This window comes from Canis lupus, chromosome 14 (assembly GCF_011100685.1).
Source record: "Canis lupus familiaris isolate Mischka breed German Shepherd chromosome 14, alternate assembly UU_Cfam_GSD_1.0, whole genome shotgun sequence".
NCBI classification, from domain to species: Eukaryota; Metazoa; Chordata; class Mammalia; order Carnivora; family Canidae; genus Canis; species Canis lupus.
The window spans coordinates 41,041,001-41,058,413 of record NC_049235.1 but is presented as its reverse complement, the minus strand read 5'-3'; the positions used below and the strand labels follow the sequence as shown (position 1 = coordinate 41,058,413).

The window sequence follows — 17,413 nt, the reverse complement described above, 5'->3', positions numbered from 1 at the left end:
TTGCTTTTCAGAGTTTGAGTTTTTAAAAGCAGGGCATTCCTCCAGTGGAGGAGTCCACGGTGCGATAGTGACCCATCAGGGGTGCCCACGTCCTCACTGCACACCTCCAGGTCTTTTTTTTTTTTTTTAAGATTTTATTTATTCATGAGAGAGAGAGGGACAGAGACACAGGCAGAGGGAGAAGCAGGCTCCATGCAGCGAGCCTGATGTGGGACTCGATCCTGGGTCTCCAGGATCACACCTTGGGCTGAAGGCAGTGCTAAACCACTGGGCCACCAGGGCTGCCCTGAAACAAAAGGTTTATAAGCACATCTTACACTCTGACACTTTCTATTCCATTCCATCCTTATATTTTTAAGTGCTCCACCAAATTCATATTACGACCTGCTGATGGGTCACAGTCTGTGGTTTGGAAACACTACGACTCTGCACTGGAAGTAGGTCTCAAGAGCTACCCTATTGCCTCTGGAAACTTAGGTTAAATGTCCATGAATCCTAGCAGCCACTAGAAGACTCAGGGAAAACAAGCCATTTTGTTCTCCCCCAAAGGTGAAAGAGTGGAGCTCCTAACTGGAGCCGAGAAATGGGAGGGGGCGGATGTTGCTGAAATCCGTGCTGTACTGAAGAGACGTTGTCATTTCTTTTCTTTTTTCCTATGGTTGACACGTGGTGTTACGTTTATTTTAGGCGTACGAGACATCGTTTCTTATTGCTCATTTTTCCTGAAAAATAGCCAAGAGCTGGAGACAAGAAAGGAGATGGAATTTTTTTGGTTTTGTTTTTAGAAGCAGTTTCTTTCTCCTCCAACCCAGAGGAGGAGCTGGGAGATTGGGTACCCAGAGAAGTCTGCCCAGCAGGAGCTCCAAATTGGCAAGAGGACTCCTCCGGGGTGGGCTGGGGGTTAGTGTGGAATGATGAAAACGGAGCTAGGAACATGCAGGTAACAGAAAAGTGTACAGAATGCTTCTCTGAGGTCTCAAAGTAAATAGAAGAAAAGTATCCAGAGGGGTAACAATGAAGGGTTAACGAAAAGGGGCCAGTTTCTCTACATGTTTCTTTCTTTTCATCTTTTTCTGAGAATGTGCCTATTCAGATGCACACTTGCTTGCTCTTGCTTCATGGAATTGCTTTAAAATCTGAATTTCCAATTTTTAGAAGATGCTGATTGCAACAGCCCTTGATCTTGACCTCAAATTAAGGCACAGGCCATGGAGGTAGAGCGACATCCTCCCCACTCCCTGATGGAGGGTGAAGGAACCAGGGGGGAGTCACCACCTGCTCTGTGCACACCTTAGCCCTCTCGATGCTGGCAGTCACACCGCAGTGGCCAGGTGGCAGGTAGGGCTGTGCCCTCCTGGTGGAGTCTATGCTCTGTTTACAATGCTGGCAGGTGTTTTAGGGGGAGAACAGCCTGAGCATTTCTCCAGGGCTCCCCTTTTTGTCAGCATGTACTGGTGGGAAGTGCAGCTGCCTGTAACCCTTTCCACTTTGTCAAAAAACACAGAGAGGCGCCCCTGGCTGGCTCAGTCGGTGGACCACGTGACTCTTGATCTCAGGGTTGTAAGTTCAAGCCCCATGTTGAGTGCAGTGGTTACTTAAAAAATGAAATCTTAAAAAAAAAAAAAATCAACAGAGGCAGGTGACAGGGAATTGGGTTTGTGCATCTCATTTGCCATTAAGCAGCAGAACCTGCATCTCAGATCCCTAATTACTTTGTATCTTCACTTTGCCCCCATGCTTGAATCTCTACCCCCAACACCCCCCTCCATCCCAAGTAGGGTAGTTGGCAGCAGGGCTCGGGAAGCCTGATGTTGTTGCCCTTGCCTTTCATTTGTTTGTTCAGCAAATAGATCTAGAGTGCCTGCTGTGCCCCAGAGGCTTTTAAGGACTCCAGGCATTCAGGGGTGTGGTGCTTGCTTCTAGTGAGGAAGAAGGGTAATAAGGACAAGAAGAAGATCATTTAGAAAGTTAGATGTGTTGTGAGAAAGGCACTGGGGGGGGGCGGGGGGGGGGGGGGGGCAGGACATTGTGCCTGCAGAAGTAGTCAAGGTGATCAGGGCTGGCCTCTCTGAGGTGGTGACATTTGAGCGGAGCTTGGGATGAATACAAGCAAGCAGCACAGCATACTGGTTAGGAACGCAGCCTCAGCCTCAGGATCCAGGTGGCCAGGGTGGCACCCCTGCTCTGCCAAGGAAAAGCTTTGCAGCCTCAGACCAGGCACTCTGCCTCACCGAGCCTCTGTTTGATATAAAACGTAGATAATCACAGTAGCAGCCTCTTAGCGTTGTTGCAAGGGTTTATGTGAGCTAATGCACCTGGGGAAGCCCTGTGTCAGCTGCCCTTATGACGATGAGGATGGTGAGGAGGAGAATGAAGTTGAGAAAGAGGAGAGGAGAACCATAGGCTCCGGAAATGTGCTGAGTGACTCCTAGGGCAACAAAACTGTGGTCATAGTTCACTGAGGCCCAGTGTCATGATAATGCAAACACTGAACACTGATGAGACCTAGTGTCGTGATGCAGTCCTACTAGAAGAAGGGGAAGTGCAGGAGCAGGCTTGGACGTGTGTAAAAGACCAAAATTCGGGACGCCTGAGTGGCTCAGTGGTTGAGCGCCTGCCTTCGGCCCAGGGCGTGATCCTAGAGTCCTGGGATCGACTCCCACGTCGGGCTCCCTGCATGGAGCCTGCTTCTGCCTCTGCCTCTGTCTCTGCCTCTCTCTCTCTCTGTGTCTCTCATGAATAAATAAATAAAATCTTAAAAAATAAAAGACCAAACTTCTTTTTTTTCCAAAGATTTTACCTTCTCTCTCTCTCTCTCTCTCTCTTAAGATTTTATTTATTTATTCATGAGAGACACAGAGAGAGAATGAGGCAGAGACACAGGCAGAGGGAGAAGCAGGCTCCCCGAGGGGAGTCCGATGCATGACTTGATCCCGGGACTCTGGGATCACATCTCAAACCAAAGGCAGACGCTCAACCGCTGAGCCACCCAGGTGTCCCCAAGATTTTACCTCTTTAAGTAACCTCTACACCCAACATGGAGCTCCAACTCACAATCCCTAGATCAAGAGTCACACACGGTCTACCAACTCAGCCAGCCAGGTGCCCTAAAGACCAAAATTCTTATCTTGCATAGTCAGTAGGGATCCAAGACGGAACATCAAAAAGAAGCAGTAGAGTCATGTTGTTTAGAAGCCACAAGGTGAATCCCAGGTAAAGAGGTATAAGCGTGGGGAGCAGGGAGGAGGGCGGAGGGAGGATGAGACAGAGGACTCCTCTTTTTCACTGCCAGTCACGAAGAACTATCCGACTACTTACTGTGTACAGTGATAACTTTGATCAAAGAGAAGAAAATGTTAATTAAAAACTAATAGCAGAGAAAATACCATAAAGTCTGGAGACCACCTCAAAGGGTTTCCAGCAGCCAAGTTGTAGTAATTTGAGCATCAAAGACTATGTTGATGACTGGTAATTAATTGGATCTGTGAAATGAGTCCAAGATGGTACTGACCATGGAGAAGTTAATGTCAAGTGTGTCTGAAAGTAGCTGTAATAGAAGAACGGTGGAAATAACAGGATGTGTTTTTGTTTCTCTACATTTTGCTCTCTCGGGGTGCATTGGCAGTTGTGTTCTGTAAAGTGGAGGTTGGTTTATGAAACGCAGGTGTTGTTTTTCTCCACCTCCGTTGGCAGATTGGCAGGGGGTTGTGAGTAAGCCCCAGAGTTGCAGGTAAAGTAGAACTGGGGCAGGCATAGGAGAGACCAGCCTGCAGCCTGTCACCAATGGTGGGAAGCGGGTGTGCGTGAAGGTGGTTTGCAAGATGGGGCAAGAGCCGTTTGCCCTGGGAGGGAATCCCTTATTCCCAGAAAATGCTATCTCCAGTGGCCCTAGTGATTATATTGAAGACATGATATGGCAAGAAAGACACAGGCTTTAAAAATGCTGTCTGCGGGATCCCTGGGTGGCTCAGCAGTTTGGCGCCTGCCTTTGGCCCGGGGCGCGATCCTGGAGTCCCAGGATCGAGTCCCGCATCAGGCTCCTGGCATGGAGCCTGCTTTTCCCTCTCTGCCTGTATCTCCGCCTCTCTCTCTCTCTCTATCGTGAATAAATAAATAAAATTTTTTAAAATGCTGTCTGCTGAGCAAATGGAGCTTGAGTGAAGATGCCAGGTGTCTAGCCCAGGAAATGCATGCTCACCCTTGAACCTGACCGAGTGTCAGTTGGTCAGTAACCCCTGCCTTCCACTGGTCAAAATCAGCTTCTGGTTCTTTTAGGTCTTGCCTTGTAACCTCAGGAAGGTCAAAGCTAAGAATGAAAATCATGACAAAATAAATCTATAGGACCAACTTGTGTTCTAGGTTAAATGTAGGTTTTATAGTCATTGGGATTATGTATATGATTTGTCTGTTTTTAAGATATTTTAAACCTTAACTACTTAAATGGTGAAGTTGGCACAATGTTGAAATGTGTAGAATTTGAGTTTGTGATTAACACTTAGATGGATATATTAGAGCATTATATTTTTAAAAATTGTATTTTGGGGGTGCCTAGCTGGCTCAGTTGGTAGAGCATGCAACTCTTGATCTTAGGGTCTTGAGTTTGAGCCTCATGTTGAGCATAGAGCTTACTTTAAAAAAATATTTTTTGATTTATTTAATAGTATTTGAGGATTTAGAAACATTTGTTAAATAGACTTATAGGTATAAAATTTAGCACTAAAAAAACACAAATATTTCTGAAGTTTTCTTATTTAAAAAAGAAGTCCTTCAGGTATTAAAGTTCCAAACAACTATGACATGGACTAAGCTCACGATAAGGCATTGAGTTGCTCCTTGATGGGGGAAGCCATTGGAGAGTTTTAAGCAGGCACGCAATATAATTTATTATCTTTTTTCTAAGACTGGGGGAGGTCAGGAGTACAAGCTGTGTAATCTTGGGTCCCCTTGTACTACTAGAACCCGTGAAATATGTTCCCTCATTAACTGATTCAGCAAATGCACATCGTTGGCTCCTTCCGTACAAGCACAGCACTGGGCACATAACCAAGGGCCTCCCAGTAAGTTAGAAAGTGTTGAGTCCTATAAGGAAGAGGGTACTTCTGGCTTGGAGAACTAGGACCATTTCCATGGTGAAGGAGCGGTGGGGGAGAATGACATTCCAGGAATGAGCTGAGACCAGGAGCAAGGAGGTCAAGCATTGTCGAGGCTCGTCACATGGTCCCTCGGAGCCAGTAGCGTGTCTTCCATCAGAACCGTAACGTTGCCAATTCATTTAGACCGTTGTCGCTGCAGCTCCTGTAAAGTGGGTCAGTACCAATTAAAGCTAATTTATAATGATAAATCCATAAGGCAGAGAGGCAACTCTTAGCTAATGTATTTGCCAGAATTTGACACCCCAGGAGAGTTTTAATTTGCTGTCACTGCAGTTACCACTTTTGCATGAATATTAATGATCTGCATTATAGGAAAAATGTGGTGTATTGGGTTTCTGGAAGAGGTTGACTTTTTTTTTTTTTTTTTAATCTACCTGTATGTCAGTGTTTTATGTTTGTGAATACAAGGAAGGAGAATACCAGAGGTGCTGAAATGGAGAGCAGGCCATGTGCCCGGGAGTGAAGGGGTGAGCACAGGGCAGGTGAGCAGAGGTTGGAGGGCAGTAGACAAGGTTTGAAGGGGCTCCGGGGGCGAGTGACCGGGAGCTCGCAGAGGCGCTCAGCGGGGCTCCCGGCCCGCGATGTGGGTCGGGGAGGGGTGCGAAGCTGCACGTGCGTGTCCGTACAGAGGCTCCAGGCCACCTCGTGTTTTCGCGTGGTTCAGGGGGCCAGCTCAGGTTTTTACTTCCTTTGCTGACAACCAGTAAGCTTTTCTCTGGCCATCCTCGGGATGTAATTGTCTTACCGTGGGATCCCGTGTGCTAGGTTGCGCTCGCTGCCCCGACTGAGACGCCGAGACGGGCTCCCGGGGCTGCCTGTCCGAGCTGCCGTCCCGCCCGCGACAGGCCCCACGTGGGGACCGTGTGGCTGTAGACGGTGACAGTAGAACGCTCGACCCGAGGAAGAGCGGTGGCAGTCGGCGTCGATGTGAGGCGGTGCCTGGTGAAATTACGTCTTCGTAGAGAAGCTCTGACATTGACGCATGTTATTTTAAAATTCATAATGACTAAGGCAAAGCGGAGCCCTGATGAAACAACTCGCGTAGCTCTGCTTTGAAAGACTGGCTGTGCCCACCCGGGAGGGCAGGTCCTGCCACTTGGGTCCGGGGCGCCGCTTCCCACCTGCTCACATGTCCACCCGCACACGGCTGCGAGTGACCCCGCACGATGCGTCCCTTTTAAGTCCTCTCTAGTATTTCCAGGGCTTGGTCTTGCATGTCACCTCTTTATCTCCCTCATATGGGGGATACTCACTTTGAAAACAAATCAGGGATCCCTGGGTGGCTCAGCAGTTGAGCACCTGCCTTCGGCCCAGGGCCTGATCCTGGAGACCCGGGATCGAGTCCCGCGTGGGGCTCCCTGCATGGAGCCTGCTTCCCCCTCTGCCAGTGTCTCTGCCTCTCTCTCTCTCTCTCTTTCTCCCTGTGTCTCTCATAAATAAAATGTTCAAAAAAAAAAAAAGAGAGAAAACAAATCAAAGGAGCACAGACTTTTGGGACCGAACTGCCAGGTCCCGGTGCAGTCTGCCTGTTTCTGGCTGGGGGACCTTCAGCACCTCCATCACTTCCTGCAGCCCCCCCCTTCCCCGTGTTAGGTTGGGGAAACAAAGGTCGGTTACACGGAGAGCACCTCTCCCACCAGGCATACACGAGGCACCCCTACCCTAGATGGCAGAGGCAGCTCCCAACTCTTTCTGGTTCCAGAAGAGTGTGTGGAAAAACAAAACTTGCTTGTTCTTTAGCCACATTTTTCATTAAAGATCCAAGTAAACGCAGAGAGGTTTAGATATCTGGGCAAGTGCCAGAATTTGGGGAACAAACGGCTTAAAAGGAGGCTAACCAAAAGCAGGCAGTGTTATTGCATCATGAGTACATCCCTAAAATCTTCTCATTTTTTTTTAAAGATATTATTTATTTATTCGTGAGACACAGAGAGGCAGAGACATAGACAGAGGGAGAAGCAGGCTCCATGCAGGGAGCCTGATGTGGGACTCGATCCGGGGACTCCAGGATCACGCCCTGGGCTGAAGGTGGCGCTAAACCGCTGGGCCACCCAGGCTGCCCCCTAAAATCTTCCCTTGTTGCCCATTTTTGTGCCGAAATGAACAGGCCCTTGGGAGAACTGGTGTTGGGACAGACGCTTAGAGCCATGGAGAGTGGCAGCCAGAGCATCAGCAAAAGCAATGACCATCTTAATGGAAAGGCTGCTGGGGCTGAACTCCCCCAGCGTGCTCAGCGGCGCTGCCGGGCCTTTGGATCCTCCGTTCCTAGGGGCCTTTTGAGAGGGTGTACTGTCTTGTTTTGTGTGTGTGTGTGTGTGTGTGTGTGTGTGTTTTAAAGATTTTATTTATTTATTCATGAAAGACAGAGAGAGAGAGAGAGAGGCAGACACACAGGCAGAGGGAGAAGCAGGCTCCATGCAGGGAGCCCAATGTGGGACTCGATCCCAGGTCTCCAGTTTCACACCCTGAGTCAAAGGCAGACGTGCAACCACTGAGCAACCCAGGAATCCCTTTTTTTTTTTTTTTTTTTTTTTAGATTTTATTTATTCATGAGAGACAGAGACACAGGCAGAGGGAGAAGCAGGCTCCACGCAGGAGCCTGATGTGGGACTCGATCCCGGGTCTCCAGGATCAAGCCCTGGGCCGAAGGCGGCCCCAAACCACTAAGCCACCAGGACTGCAGTGTACTGTCTTTTAAAAAGAGAATAGCGGGTTTGTGAAATATAGAAATCGGATCCAGGGACGCCTGTGGGGGCTCGGTGGTTTAGCTCCTGCCTTTGGCCCAGGGTGTGATCTTGGAGCCCGGGGATCGAGTCCTGCATCGGGCTCCTTACTGGGAGCCTGCTTCTCCCTCTGCCTGTGTCTCTGCCTCTCTCTCTCACTGTCTCTCATGAATAAATAAATAAAATCTTTTTTAAAAAATAAACTATTTTATCCTCTTCCTTTTAGTTACATATCTGTTTTATACAGTAACCTATTAGTGCACATATGCCATTTACAGTAAATGCATTCACACCATCATACTCACTATTTTTTATTGGGATGTAGGATCAGATTGTTGGGAGGCCACTGCTGGGGAAAACCAGCCTTGCTCCGTCCTGCTTTCCCATAATGGGTGGGCAAATTCTCTAGCAAGGGTCTGGAAACGACCAGGAATTAATTTATTCTGAAGTTAGTTTTGAAAACAGCAGATGAAGGGACACCTGGGTGGCTCAGCAGTTGAGCATCTGTCTTTGGCTCAGGTTGTGATCCCGGGATCAAGTCTCGCGTTGGGCTCCCTGCAGGGAGCCTGCTTCTCCCTCTGCCTGTGTCTCTGCCTCTGAGTGTCTCTCATGAATAAATAAATAAAATCTTTTGAGAAAAGAAAGAAAGAAAGAAAGAAAGAAAGAAAGAAGAAAGAAAGAAAGAAAGAAAGAAAAAAGAAAGAAAGAAAGAAAGAAGAAAAGAAGAAAAAAACAGAAAAGGAAGGAAGGAAGGAAGGTCATTAAGCGGCCGGACAGCCCTAATAATCCTTCGGTCACCTTCCGGAGGATCTTAGCCCCACTTCCGTACTCAAGTCCCAAAGCCACTCCTATAATCCTAAATAAAATTAAGAAAAAAGAAAGAAAATAGATGAAGCAGATGCAGCAAACGAACCAGGTTAGGGTTTACTTTCGTCCTCGGACAAGACAGGCTCAGATGTTTTTGTAACTACAGAAGCAACTTTAGTTTCGGGTTAGCTCTTCCTAGAGTTCAAAGATGTTAGAAAGCAGACGAAGAGCAGTTGTTTGCAGATGTTTTCCGCAGGACACCACAGGCCCCACTGGCGAGTTTTCCAGATGTTAGCACCAAGCGGGCGCTGGCACGTGCGCATGTGTGGCTTTGGAGAACCATGTGGCCTGTCTCCACCTGCAGCGGGCCCTCCGGCTGCAGAGTGAACGACAGCAGCTGAGGAGCAGGCCTGGCCTCGCAGCTGCTCTCGGCTCCGTTTGATGACAGGGTGGCGTGGGGGGTACAGCTAAGATGAGCAACGGAGCTCCCCCACACGCTCTTCTGTTTGGAAAAAGTGAGCACCCTGAGAACAGGGGAACAGTGGGTGAAATATGGAAACTGCTCTTGTGACATTTTTACTTGTTTATGACCAAATACTCCTTTAATGCTTACCATATGCCAGGCGCTGTTCTAAGTACATTGATTTTATTATTATTTTATTTTATTTATTTATTTTTAAAGATTTTATTTATTCATTCATGAGAGACACACGAGAGAGAGAGAGAGAGAGGGAGAGAGACACAGGCAGAGGGAGAAGCAGGCTCCATGCAGGGACCCCGATGTGGGACTCGATCCTGGGTCTCCAGGATCATACCCCGGCTGAAGGCGGCGCCAAACTGCTGGGCCATCGGGGCTGCCCAGAGAACTCCGTATTCTTTACAACAACCTTAAGAGCTGGCTAGTACTGTTAGCCCATTTTACAGGTGAGGAGTCTAAAGATCAGAGAGGTGACATCACTTGCCTGGGGTCACACAGCTCACTGGTGGCAGATCAGTGCACACTCTGCACGGGTCTCGGTATAAAGTCCCACTTGTATTTCTTCTAGTGGAGATTCCCGTGGCTTTCAGGATTATTTTTGGTTTTGTTTGGGTTCACAGGAGGCCTTTCTAAAAATTCTACATATAATACGTACATGTGATGTTATTACAAAAATGATGTTACAGTGTCTTCCATCTTTTGAGCACTTAACTGTGTGTGGATCCTCCCATGCCAGATGTTCTCTAGACATTAATTCAAATCCTGAAAGTGCAAGGAAGAGATTTGTGCCCATTTCATAGATGAGAACGTGGATGACAGTAGCTGGTCACTCAGCTGACATGCCCAGCCAGGTCATGAACCTGGGTCCGCACACAGTTCTTTGTTATAGGACAGAATTAAGTATAAACAGGTCTTTCTTGATCCCCTACCCAAGGAGATGGTGAGCTTCACAAGCACCCAGGGCACCTCATAGTGCACCAGTGCCTGGGGTGGGGTGGGAGGGCCCAGGTAGCCAGGGACAGTGCCGTGTTGTGCCTGTCGTCCCTGAGCTGGCGTTCACTCCCATGGGCGTCCCAACTTGGATGAACTACGTGGTCCCCCTATCTGCCCCCCCTTGGGGCTGGGTGCCGCATGGTTTCCAGGCGACTATGTCCCCGGCATCAAGCCCTTAGGGTCCGGCTCCTTTTGATCCAGTGGAGTTTTGAAGTTTTATCTTCTGCTGGGCTTCATTAAGTCAGTGGGTCTGAGGCACCCTCCCCCCCCCCCCCCCCAGTTGTAAATGTTGCATGGTTCTTGGTATTCAGGTTAACAAATTAGCCCAATTAGATGGGTAAATTAGTCATTCTAACTTTCTGAAGTCCTGCTGGAGGAGCTTTGTGAAATAGCATTTATAGTTTTCTAACAAGCAATTTAAAGGACACCAGCATGTGGCATTTGTTTAAGAGTAAAATGTCCTAAACAATGCCCTACTTAAAAACAGATTTCGAAATTTGCTCACAGACCCAGAAACGTGGCAGGGTGCATGCGTCCCTGCGTTGTCTCGGACAGGCGTTTCCAAACTGGGTCTCTTCTTTCTGGGGGCTACAGCCAAGCACAAGAGAGTTGCTGAAACTCACATTTAATTCCACAACCTCCTTTTTTGCTGAACTGCTTTTTTTCTGCACCACCCAAGAGTTTCTTCCAAACTGACTGCTCTGATTTCCATCCGAGTAGGTAGATGGTGAAGGAGCGGCAGCTGCAAGGAGGTTGAAAGGGGCCCCCTCGGGTGGCTGCTGGCCCTGGCGGCCGGAAGCAGGGCAGGGGAGAAGCAACATCCCTCAATAGCTCAGTGAAAGTGCATAAGCTCTTGGACCTCTCTGGACTCGGTTTCCTCGTGTTCAGGGAAGTGCCTGTCCTCCCCACCTCACAGGGCCACTGGAGGATTCTGTGAGGATGATGCATCGAAGGTGCCTAAAACGCAAGAGGTCCCTGCCTTCCTTCTTGGCCCCTTTGAAGTGTTAGCTTCAGAAGCCGGCATCCTTGTGCCTGGCTCAATTGGCTCTTCAAACAATCTTATTAATGCCTATTAAAATGAAACCCAATAAAAATGCCAATATTTGGTGTTGAAATAATTGATGTAGCAGAGACAGACCATGGAGCACCCAGGCAGGCCCCTGGTGCAATTTAGCCTCACACCTGGGGGATGAATTTCACAACTGTAATTGCTACCATATAATTCTTATTAATGTTGTGCCATAATTCCTATTTATTCCACGGGGCTTGTAAATGCATTAAGACTTGTCAACATATTATTTTACACTGTTTATGATCTGTAGAATTATGTCCTTCGGGGTTGTATTGTGCAAAAGCTCAAAATAAATGGCTTTGGGCCTCATTAAAAAAAAAAAGAGCAAAAAGCGGCTGCCTGTGGAAGTGGTTCTGCATCCCCACCGTCCTGCACAGAAGTCCGTGAAGTAGATTTTTAACTCCGTTCTGAGCAGAGCTGGGAATACACGGGACTGGCCCTCCCCCCGTGAGCAGTCCGCCCTCCCAGGGAATGCTGTGGACAGCTAGGGAGCCCCAGGAGGGGTTCCTGGGACACCCCGGGTGTCCTCCCCTGGGGACAGAATGTGCTAGAGAATTCTTGGCTCTGCCACAAGCTGGAACCTTGCATGTTTTTTGTTTTTTGTTTTTTTTTTTAAAGATTTTATTTATTTATTCATGAGAGAGACAGAGAGAGGCAGAGACACAGGCAGAGGGAGAAGCAGGCTTCATGCAGGGAGCCTGACGTGGGACTCGATCCTGGGTCTCCAGGATCATGTCCCGGGCTGAAGGCAGCGCTAAACCGCTGGGCCACCCCGGGCTGCCCATCCTTGCATGTTCTTACGGTGAGTTTGGCTCCGAGCTTGAGGCGTTTCTGTCCTCCTGCTCCATAGCCTGGGGTAAGCCCCTGGGCGTCTCAGCTCAAGCCATAAGGAAAAAGATTAGAAGTTCCAAGCGTAGAGGAACCTAGCCAGTGTAGACTGCAACCCCGTCCCACCGGTTTCGGCCTCTCCTAGGCCAGGAAGCGGGAAGGCGTGGGGACAGGCTTCTGTGCTCCGGAGCGTGGGCCGCAGCCGCGCGGGCACCTGCTGGGCCGGGGTGCCTGTGCCTCGGTCATTCCCGGCTCGGGCCTCAGAGCCCGCCCAGCGCCTCCGCAGAGTCCGGGTCAAGGGCTGCTCAGCCCATCTCCAGCCCCCCGCGGTTGGGGAGCCCTTAGTCTGGTCTCAGGTGCGAGCGGAGGTCTCGGCCTCGGCACAGCCTGGCGGCCCTGGTGCCTGGGGCGCCCGGCGGTCCGGCCACCGCCTTCCCCCGTCCCGTGGGCGGCCGGGCCACAGGCCGAGCGCGGCTGACCGTCCTTGCCCCCTTGGCCCTGCAGGCAGCGAGTACGACGAGGAGGAGGTGGACTACGAGGAGTCGGACAGCGATGAGTCCTGGACCACAGAGAGCGCCATCAGCTCCGAGGCCATCCTCAGCTCCATGTGCATGAACGGGGGGGAAGAGAAGCCCTTCGCCTGCCCGGTTCCTGGATGTAAAAAGAGATACAAGGTAAAGGCCCGAGCACCTGAGCCCTCGCCCGGGGGGGGGGGGGGGGGGGGGGGGGGCAGCGGGGGGACCGGCCCGCGTCAGTAGCAGCTCCTGGCGTCTGCGGGGCGCCCGGCCTCGTGGACTCACCTGCCCGGGGACGCGCGGGCTCCTGGCTTCGGGGCGCTTGCCGGGTTCCCCCTCGCTGCTCCGTGTGGGAGCAGAGGTCCAGAGGCGGTTTTTCTGGTGGGAGGATTGTGGGGTTTTTTTTATTATTATTATTCATGAGAGACAGAGAGAGAGAGAGAGAGAGAGAGAGAGAGGCAGAGACACAGGCAGAGGGAGGAGCAGGCTCCACGCAGGGAGCCCGACGCGGGACTCGATCCCGGGTCTCCAGGATCGCGCCCCGGGCTGAAGGAGGTGCTAAACCGCTGGGCCACCCGGGCTGCCCAGAAGAGGGGCCTTTGCTCTTTTTCGGCGCAGGACCCGCGCCCCGGAGAGCCTGACTGGTGTCAGCAGCGGCCGGGGACAAAGGGACAAACAGGGAGAAACACCACGACGTTCAGGGCTCGGTCCAGAGGGCCCCGACACCCAAACTCGCCGACTTCCCCTGAAGCGGCCGTTAGCAGGCCCCTCACAAAGCCGCCTGTGAGCGGGGACAAGTCGCGGGGCCCCGCGCTACTCTGAGGACGTGCTGACCGGCCCGCGGCTCGGCACCTTGACTCCCGTTTGTAAAAAGGTGTAAAAGGTGTGTGAGGGCATAAGCACTTCTCACGTGGCTCCTAACTGTGTCCCTGAACACCAAACACACAACCCTATTTCAGTGATTTTTTTTTTTTAATTTTATTTATTTGGTACCAGCAGCCGATAGAAGTGGCTGCGGCTCCGCCTGTAGAAAGCGGGCGCCGGTGTCCGCGCGGACGGTCGGGGGCGCTTTGCATAAACCGCAGGCGCCGGCCGAGGCGAGCGAGCCCGAGCCCCACGGGCCGGGGCTGACTCCGGTGCACGCGCAGGTTTTCTGGGTCAGAGGCGCGGGGGGCGGAGGGAAGGCCAGGAGGTGGTCCCCTCAGGAGCCCAGGGAGCACAGGGCGGCCGCCCGAGCTCCTTCCCCCGGAGGCAGCCCTGGCACTGCAGCCCTTTCCTTCTGGCTTTTTTTTTTTTTTTTTTTTTGGTTCAAAGTGGAGAAAGCTTAGCCGCCCCTCGGTGCTTGGCATCTGCTGCCTTCTCGCAAGCGCCCAAACGCTGCTTAGGGGGTGTCACGCACATCAACAGTGTTAAAAGGGGGACCAGACTGCGGCAACCCCAGAAAGGGCCGGGGGGAGCCCCAGCCTTTACTCTGGCTGGAGAGGGTGAGCGCCCCCCCCCCCACCCGGCCACCTGTTAGCCTGTCATCATCCTGCTCTTACTGTCCTTGGGTTTCCAGCAGTTTCTCCTACAGTTGTCTACACCCGGGTCGATGGGACTTGAGTGCTCTTCCTGCCCCGAAGGCCGCAAGAGAACTGAGCGAGGCCTGGGCTGCGGTGCCACCACCCCCACAAATGACATGGGTGGCAGGGGGTGCTCTTGATTTCCACGAGGGGGCTGTGAGTTTCCGTTCCTGGGCCGGCACGCCACGCCGTGGCACGAGGGACGAGAACACGCGCGTGTGGCCTCCCCGTGGGACCCCTGCCGCAGGCGCTGGTGCCCGCCGTGCGGCCGCTGCGTCTTACCCACCGCGCGGCTGTCGGCCTGGCCGTCGGCTCGGGGAGGCTCTAAGGGGCCGCAGCGCGGTGGGGTCAGGCTGCCGTGCCCTTGGTCCCCCGGGCTCACTTCCGACTGGTCGCCGCTTGCCCGCTGTTGGCCACGGACCCCGGACCAGCTCTCACCATTCCTTGGCATTTGCAGAATGGAAAGAGGAGGTGGCCGGCTTCCAGGCTTCCTCCTGAGTAGGGCAGGGCAGGGGGCCCCGGCAGGACAGCTGAGGCTCCATGTGGTTTCCCGTATTAATCCCTTTACCGCAGATGCCTCTTCCCCCCACTCTCCCCATCAGTACCTCTCATTTGAGTCCCCCTCGTTTCTCGAGGCACAGCTCAAGCGCCACCTCCTCTGGGAAGCCCTCACCAGTTTCCCAGACTGATCCCCCCACCCCAGACCGATGCTCTTGCCCCCGACCTTTCCATAGCTCTGTTCTTACCACTGGAGAGCACGTACCACCGTGGCACCAGGCGTCCGTACGGCTCCCAGACCCTTGCTCAGCCCCGGGCACGGGTGCTTCAGCATGAAGGCACAGAGATGAAGGGACGGAGGCCAAACGTGTGGGGAAGAGGACAGTGTGGCCGCCAGCGGGCCATCAGAACCCCAAAGCAGTGGCAGGACTCCTGTCGGCTTTGTCCCAGACACCTTCCAGGCTGAGCAACCGATCCCGTCCACCTGGGTGCTCCTCACTTTTCTTGTGGTTTCGGTCAAGAGAGAGAGGACTCCCCAAGCCTGGAATTGGCAATGGCTTGAAAAGATGGGTTGAAGTGCTTTGAGGTTTCTTTTCCTTTGGTGACGTTTAATATTAGAGTTGTCAGAACTAAAGGCATTTTGCTACTTCAAGAAACATAGAACATGTCCCCTAAAAAGTTTCCGTGAAAGGGTCCCTGGCACTACATGGAGAACACGGATGGTTTCAGCGCCACGAAGGAAGCTTGGCCTCCGAGGTCTAGATGCACAGGCAGCAGGTGTGTTGCTCACGGTTTTCTGAGGGCAGCTCAGCCCTTCTCCCCCCTCAGCGGATCTGAGCCTCCCTCCCTCTTCTCAGGGCCCCGTCGGAAGCCCCAGTAGACAGGCTTTCTGGGTTGTAACTTGGCAGCCAATAATCAGAACTTAAAAAAAAAGTCCATATATTCCTTACTCCATGATTCTCCTAAAAATGTATCCCAAGCACATCACCAGGGATGCAAACACTGATATACAAGCGTGTCCATCACATTAGTTACAGTCAGCACAAATTTGGGAATTACTAAATTTCTAACAATAGGGAAATGGAATAAAGTACTGCCATCAAAACCCTTCTTTCAAAAAAATACTTCATGGGAATCCAATTTCTTTTCTCTCGTGGGAAAATAAGGAAGGTACTTCAGATGTTACTGATTATACCTGTTTGCGTTTTTTTTAAGATTTTATTGATTTATTCATGAAAGACAGAGAGAGAGGCAGAGACACAGGCAGAGGGAGAAGCAGGCTTCATGCAGGGAGCCTGATGCGGGACTCGATCCCGGGACTCCAGGATCACGCCCCGGGCCAAAGGTGGCGCTAAACCCCTGAGCCACCGGGGCGGCCCAGTTCTGTCTTTATGTCCCTTTGTATTTTGTACATTTCGACAGCGGCCCATGCTGGGCACAGATGGCGTTAAGAGGGGGTTGAGGGATGCGGTGCCCGCCTGACGCAGCCCGGATGTTGCAGGTGCGGCCGGGCCGGCGGGGTGGCGCCTGCACTTCACGCTGCTGCCAGCGGCTTTATTTTCCACGCTAACATTTCCACCCCTTCCAACCCCAGCTTCTGTGTTTTAATTTTTCATCAAACCCCGGGACTTCATCCTCTCCTTTAAGTAGGACATCAAGGCCTGCAGGGAATTTAAAGGTAACGGGTTTTATCTCAAGGGCACGTGTCCACATCTTGTACCTCCTCGGTCTCAGTACTGACAGAGATCAAATACCGTCCAGGACGCCGTGGCCCCCCTTGGCGTCCGGACTTTGTGATTTGATCTGGACTGGCATTTTGAGAAGCGCCTGGAAATGAGCCGCTGCCCTCCACCCACCCAGCCGGGCAGGCCCTCCCTCCGTCCACCTCCTGCCCGGCCCCTTCCTCCGCACGCATCCCCGGGCCTGCCCACTGGAGTCCACAGACCGTTTTCTCCAGCTGGAATGTCCCAATCCTTCCCAACTTGCAAGGTGGTTCAAAGACCACCCACTGGTTGTACTAAGTACCTAGCACATGAGGTACCTGGAATTCTGGCGGACATGTGGACTCTGGAACCAGGCATCCCAGGTCTGTCGTTTACCTGCTCACTCACCTTCTGGAGCATCTGTTCATCTCAAACAGGAGTATGGGGTCGGCCAGGCATCCGGCACTCAGCCCGAGCAGCTCTCGAGCCTGCCCTCCGTGACCCCCCTCTTGCCCTTTCAAAGCTCCATTCTCCTTTACTCAGAGACCAGAGGATTTAAGCATCTGGTTTTCAAAGTCACCTGCCATTTTTTTTGGTGGTGTTACTCATATTTCTGAAAGACCAAACTTCCATCAGGATGTCTGCAGTGATCAATGTCAGCAAATCTTTTAAAAACCTCAAGTGTTAGTAGAAAGTAAAAATCCGGGGATCCCTGGGTGGCTCGGCGGTTTAGCACCTGCCTTTGGCCCAGGGCGCAATCCTGGAGTCCCGGGATCGAGTCCCGCGTCAGGCTCCCAGCATGAAGCCTGCTTCTCCCTCTGCCTGTGTCTCTGCCTCTCTCTCTCTCTTCTCTGTGTATGCTCATGAATAAATAAATATTTAAAAAAAAAAAAAAAAGAAAGAATCCCCACCGCTATATGTGAATGAACAGACGGACAAACCCTGACTCTCAGAGGCGTACTAACATTTGCCCTGAGGGGAGGAGGGTGCCCCACTGACACTCGAGAACATTTTAAATCACAGCAACAGAGACAGTTAATGCAGGTTTTTTTTTTTATCTTCTTCGGCCAACCCTGGACAT

The 17,413-nt window shown here is 51.6% G+C and overlaps 1 protein-coding gene across 2 annotated transcripts in view; it reads left to right on the top strand.

Annotated features, from left to right (window-relative positions):
* The window catches only part of JAZF1 (JAZF zinc finger 1), a 336,143-nt gene that overhangs the window by 313,634 nt on the left and 5,096 nt on the right, over positions 1-17,413 (top strand). For both annotated transcript variants that reach the window (XM_038557196.1, XM_038557197.1), the window contains exon 4: positions 12,559-12,728. In XM_038557196.1, the coding sequence (XP_038413124.1) occupies positions 12,559-12,728 (170 nt within the window). The remainder of the gene's footprint in view (positions 1-12,558; positions 12,729-17,413) is intronic.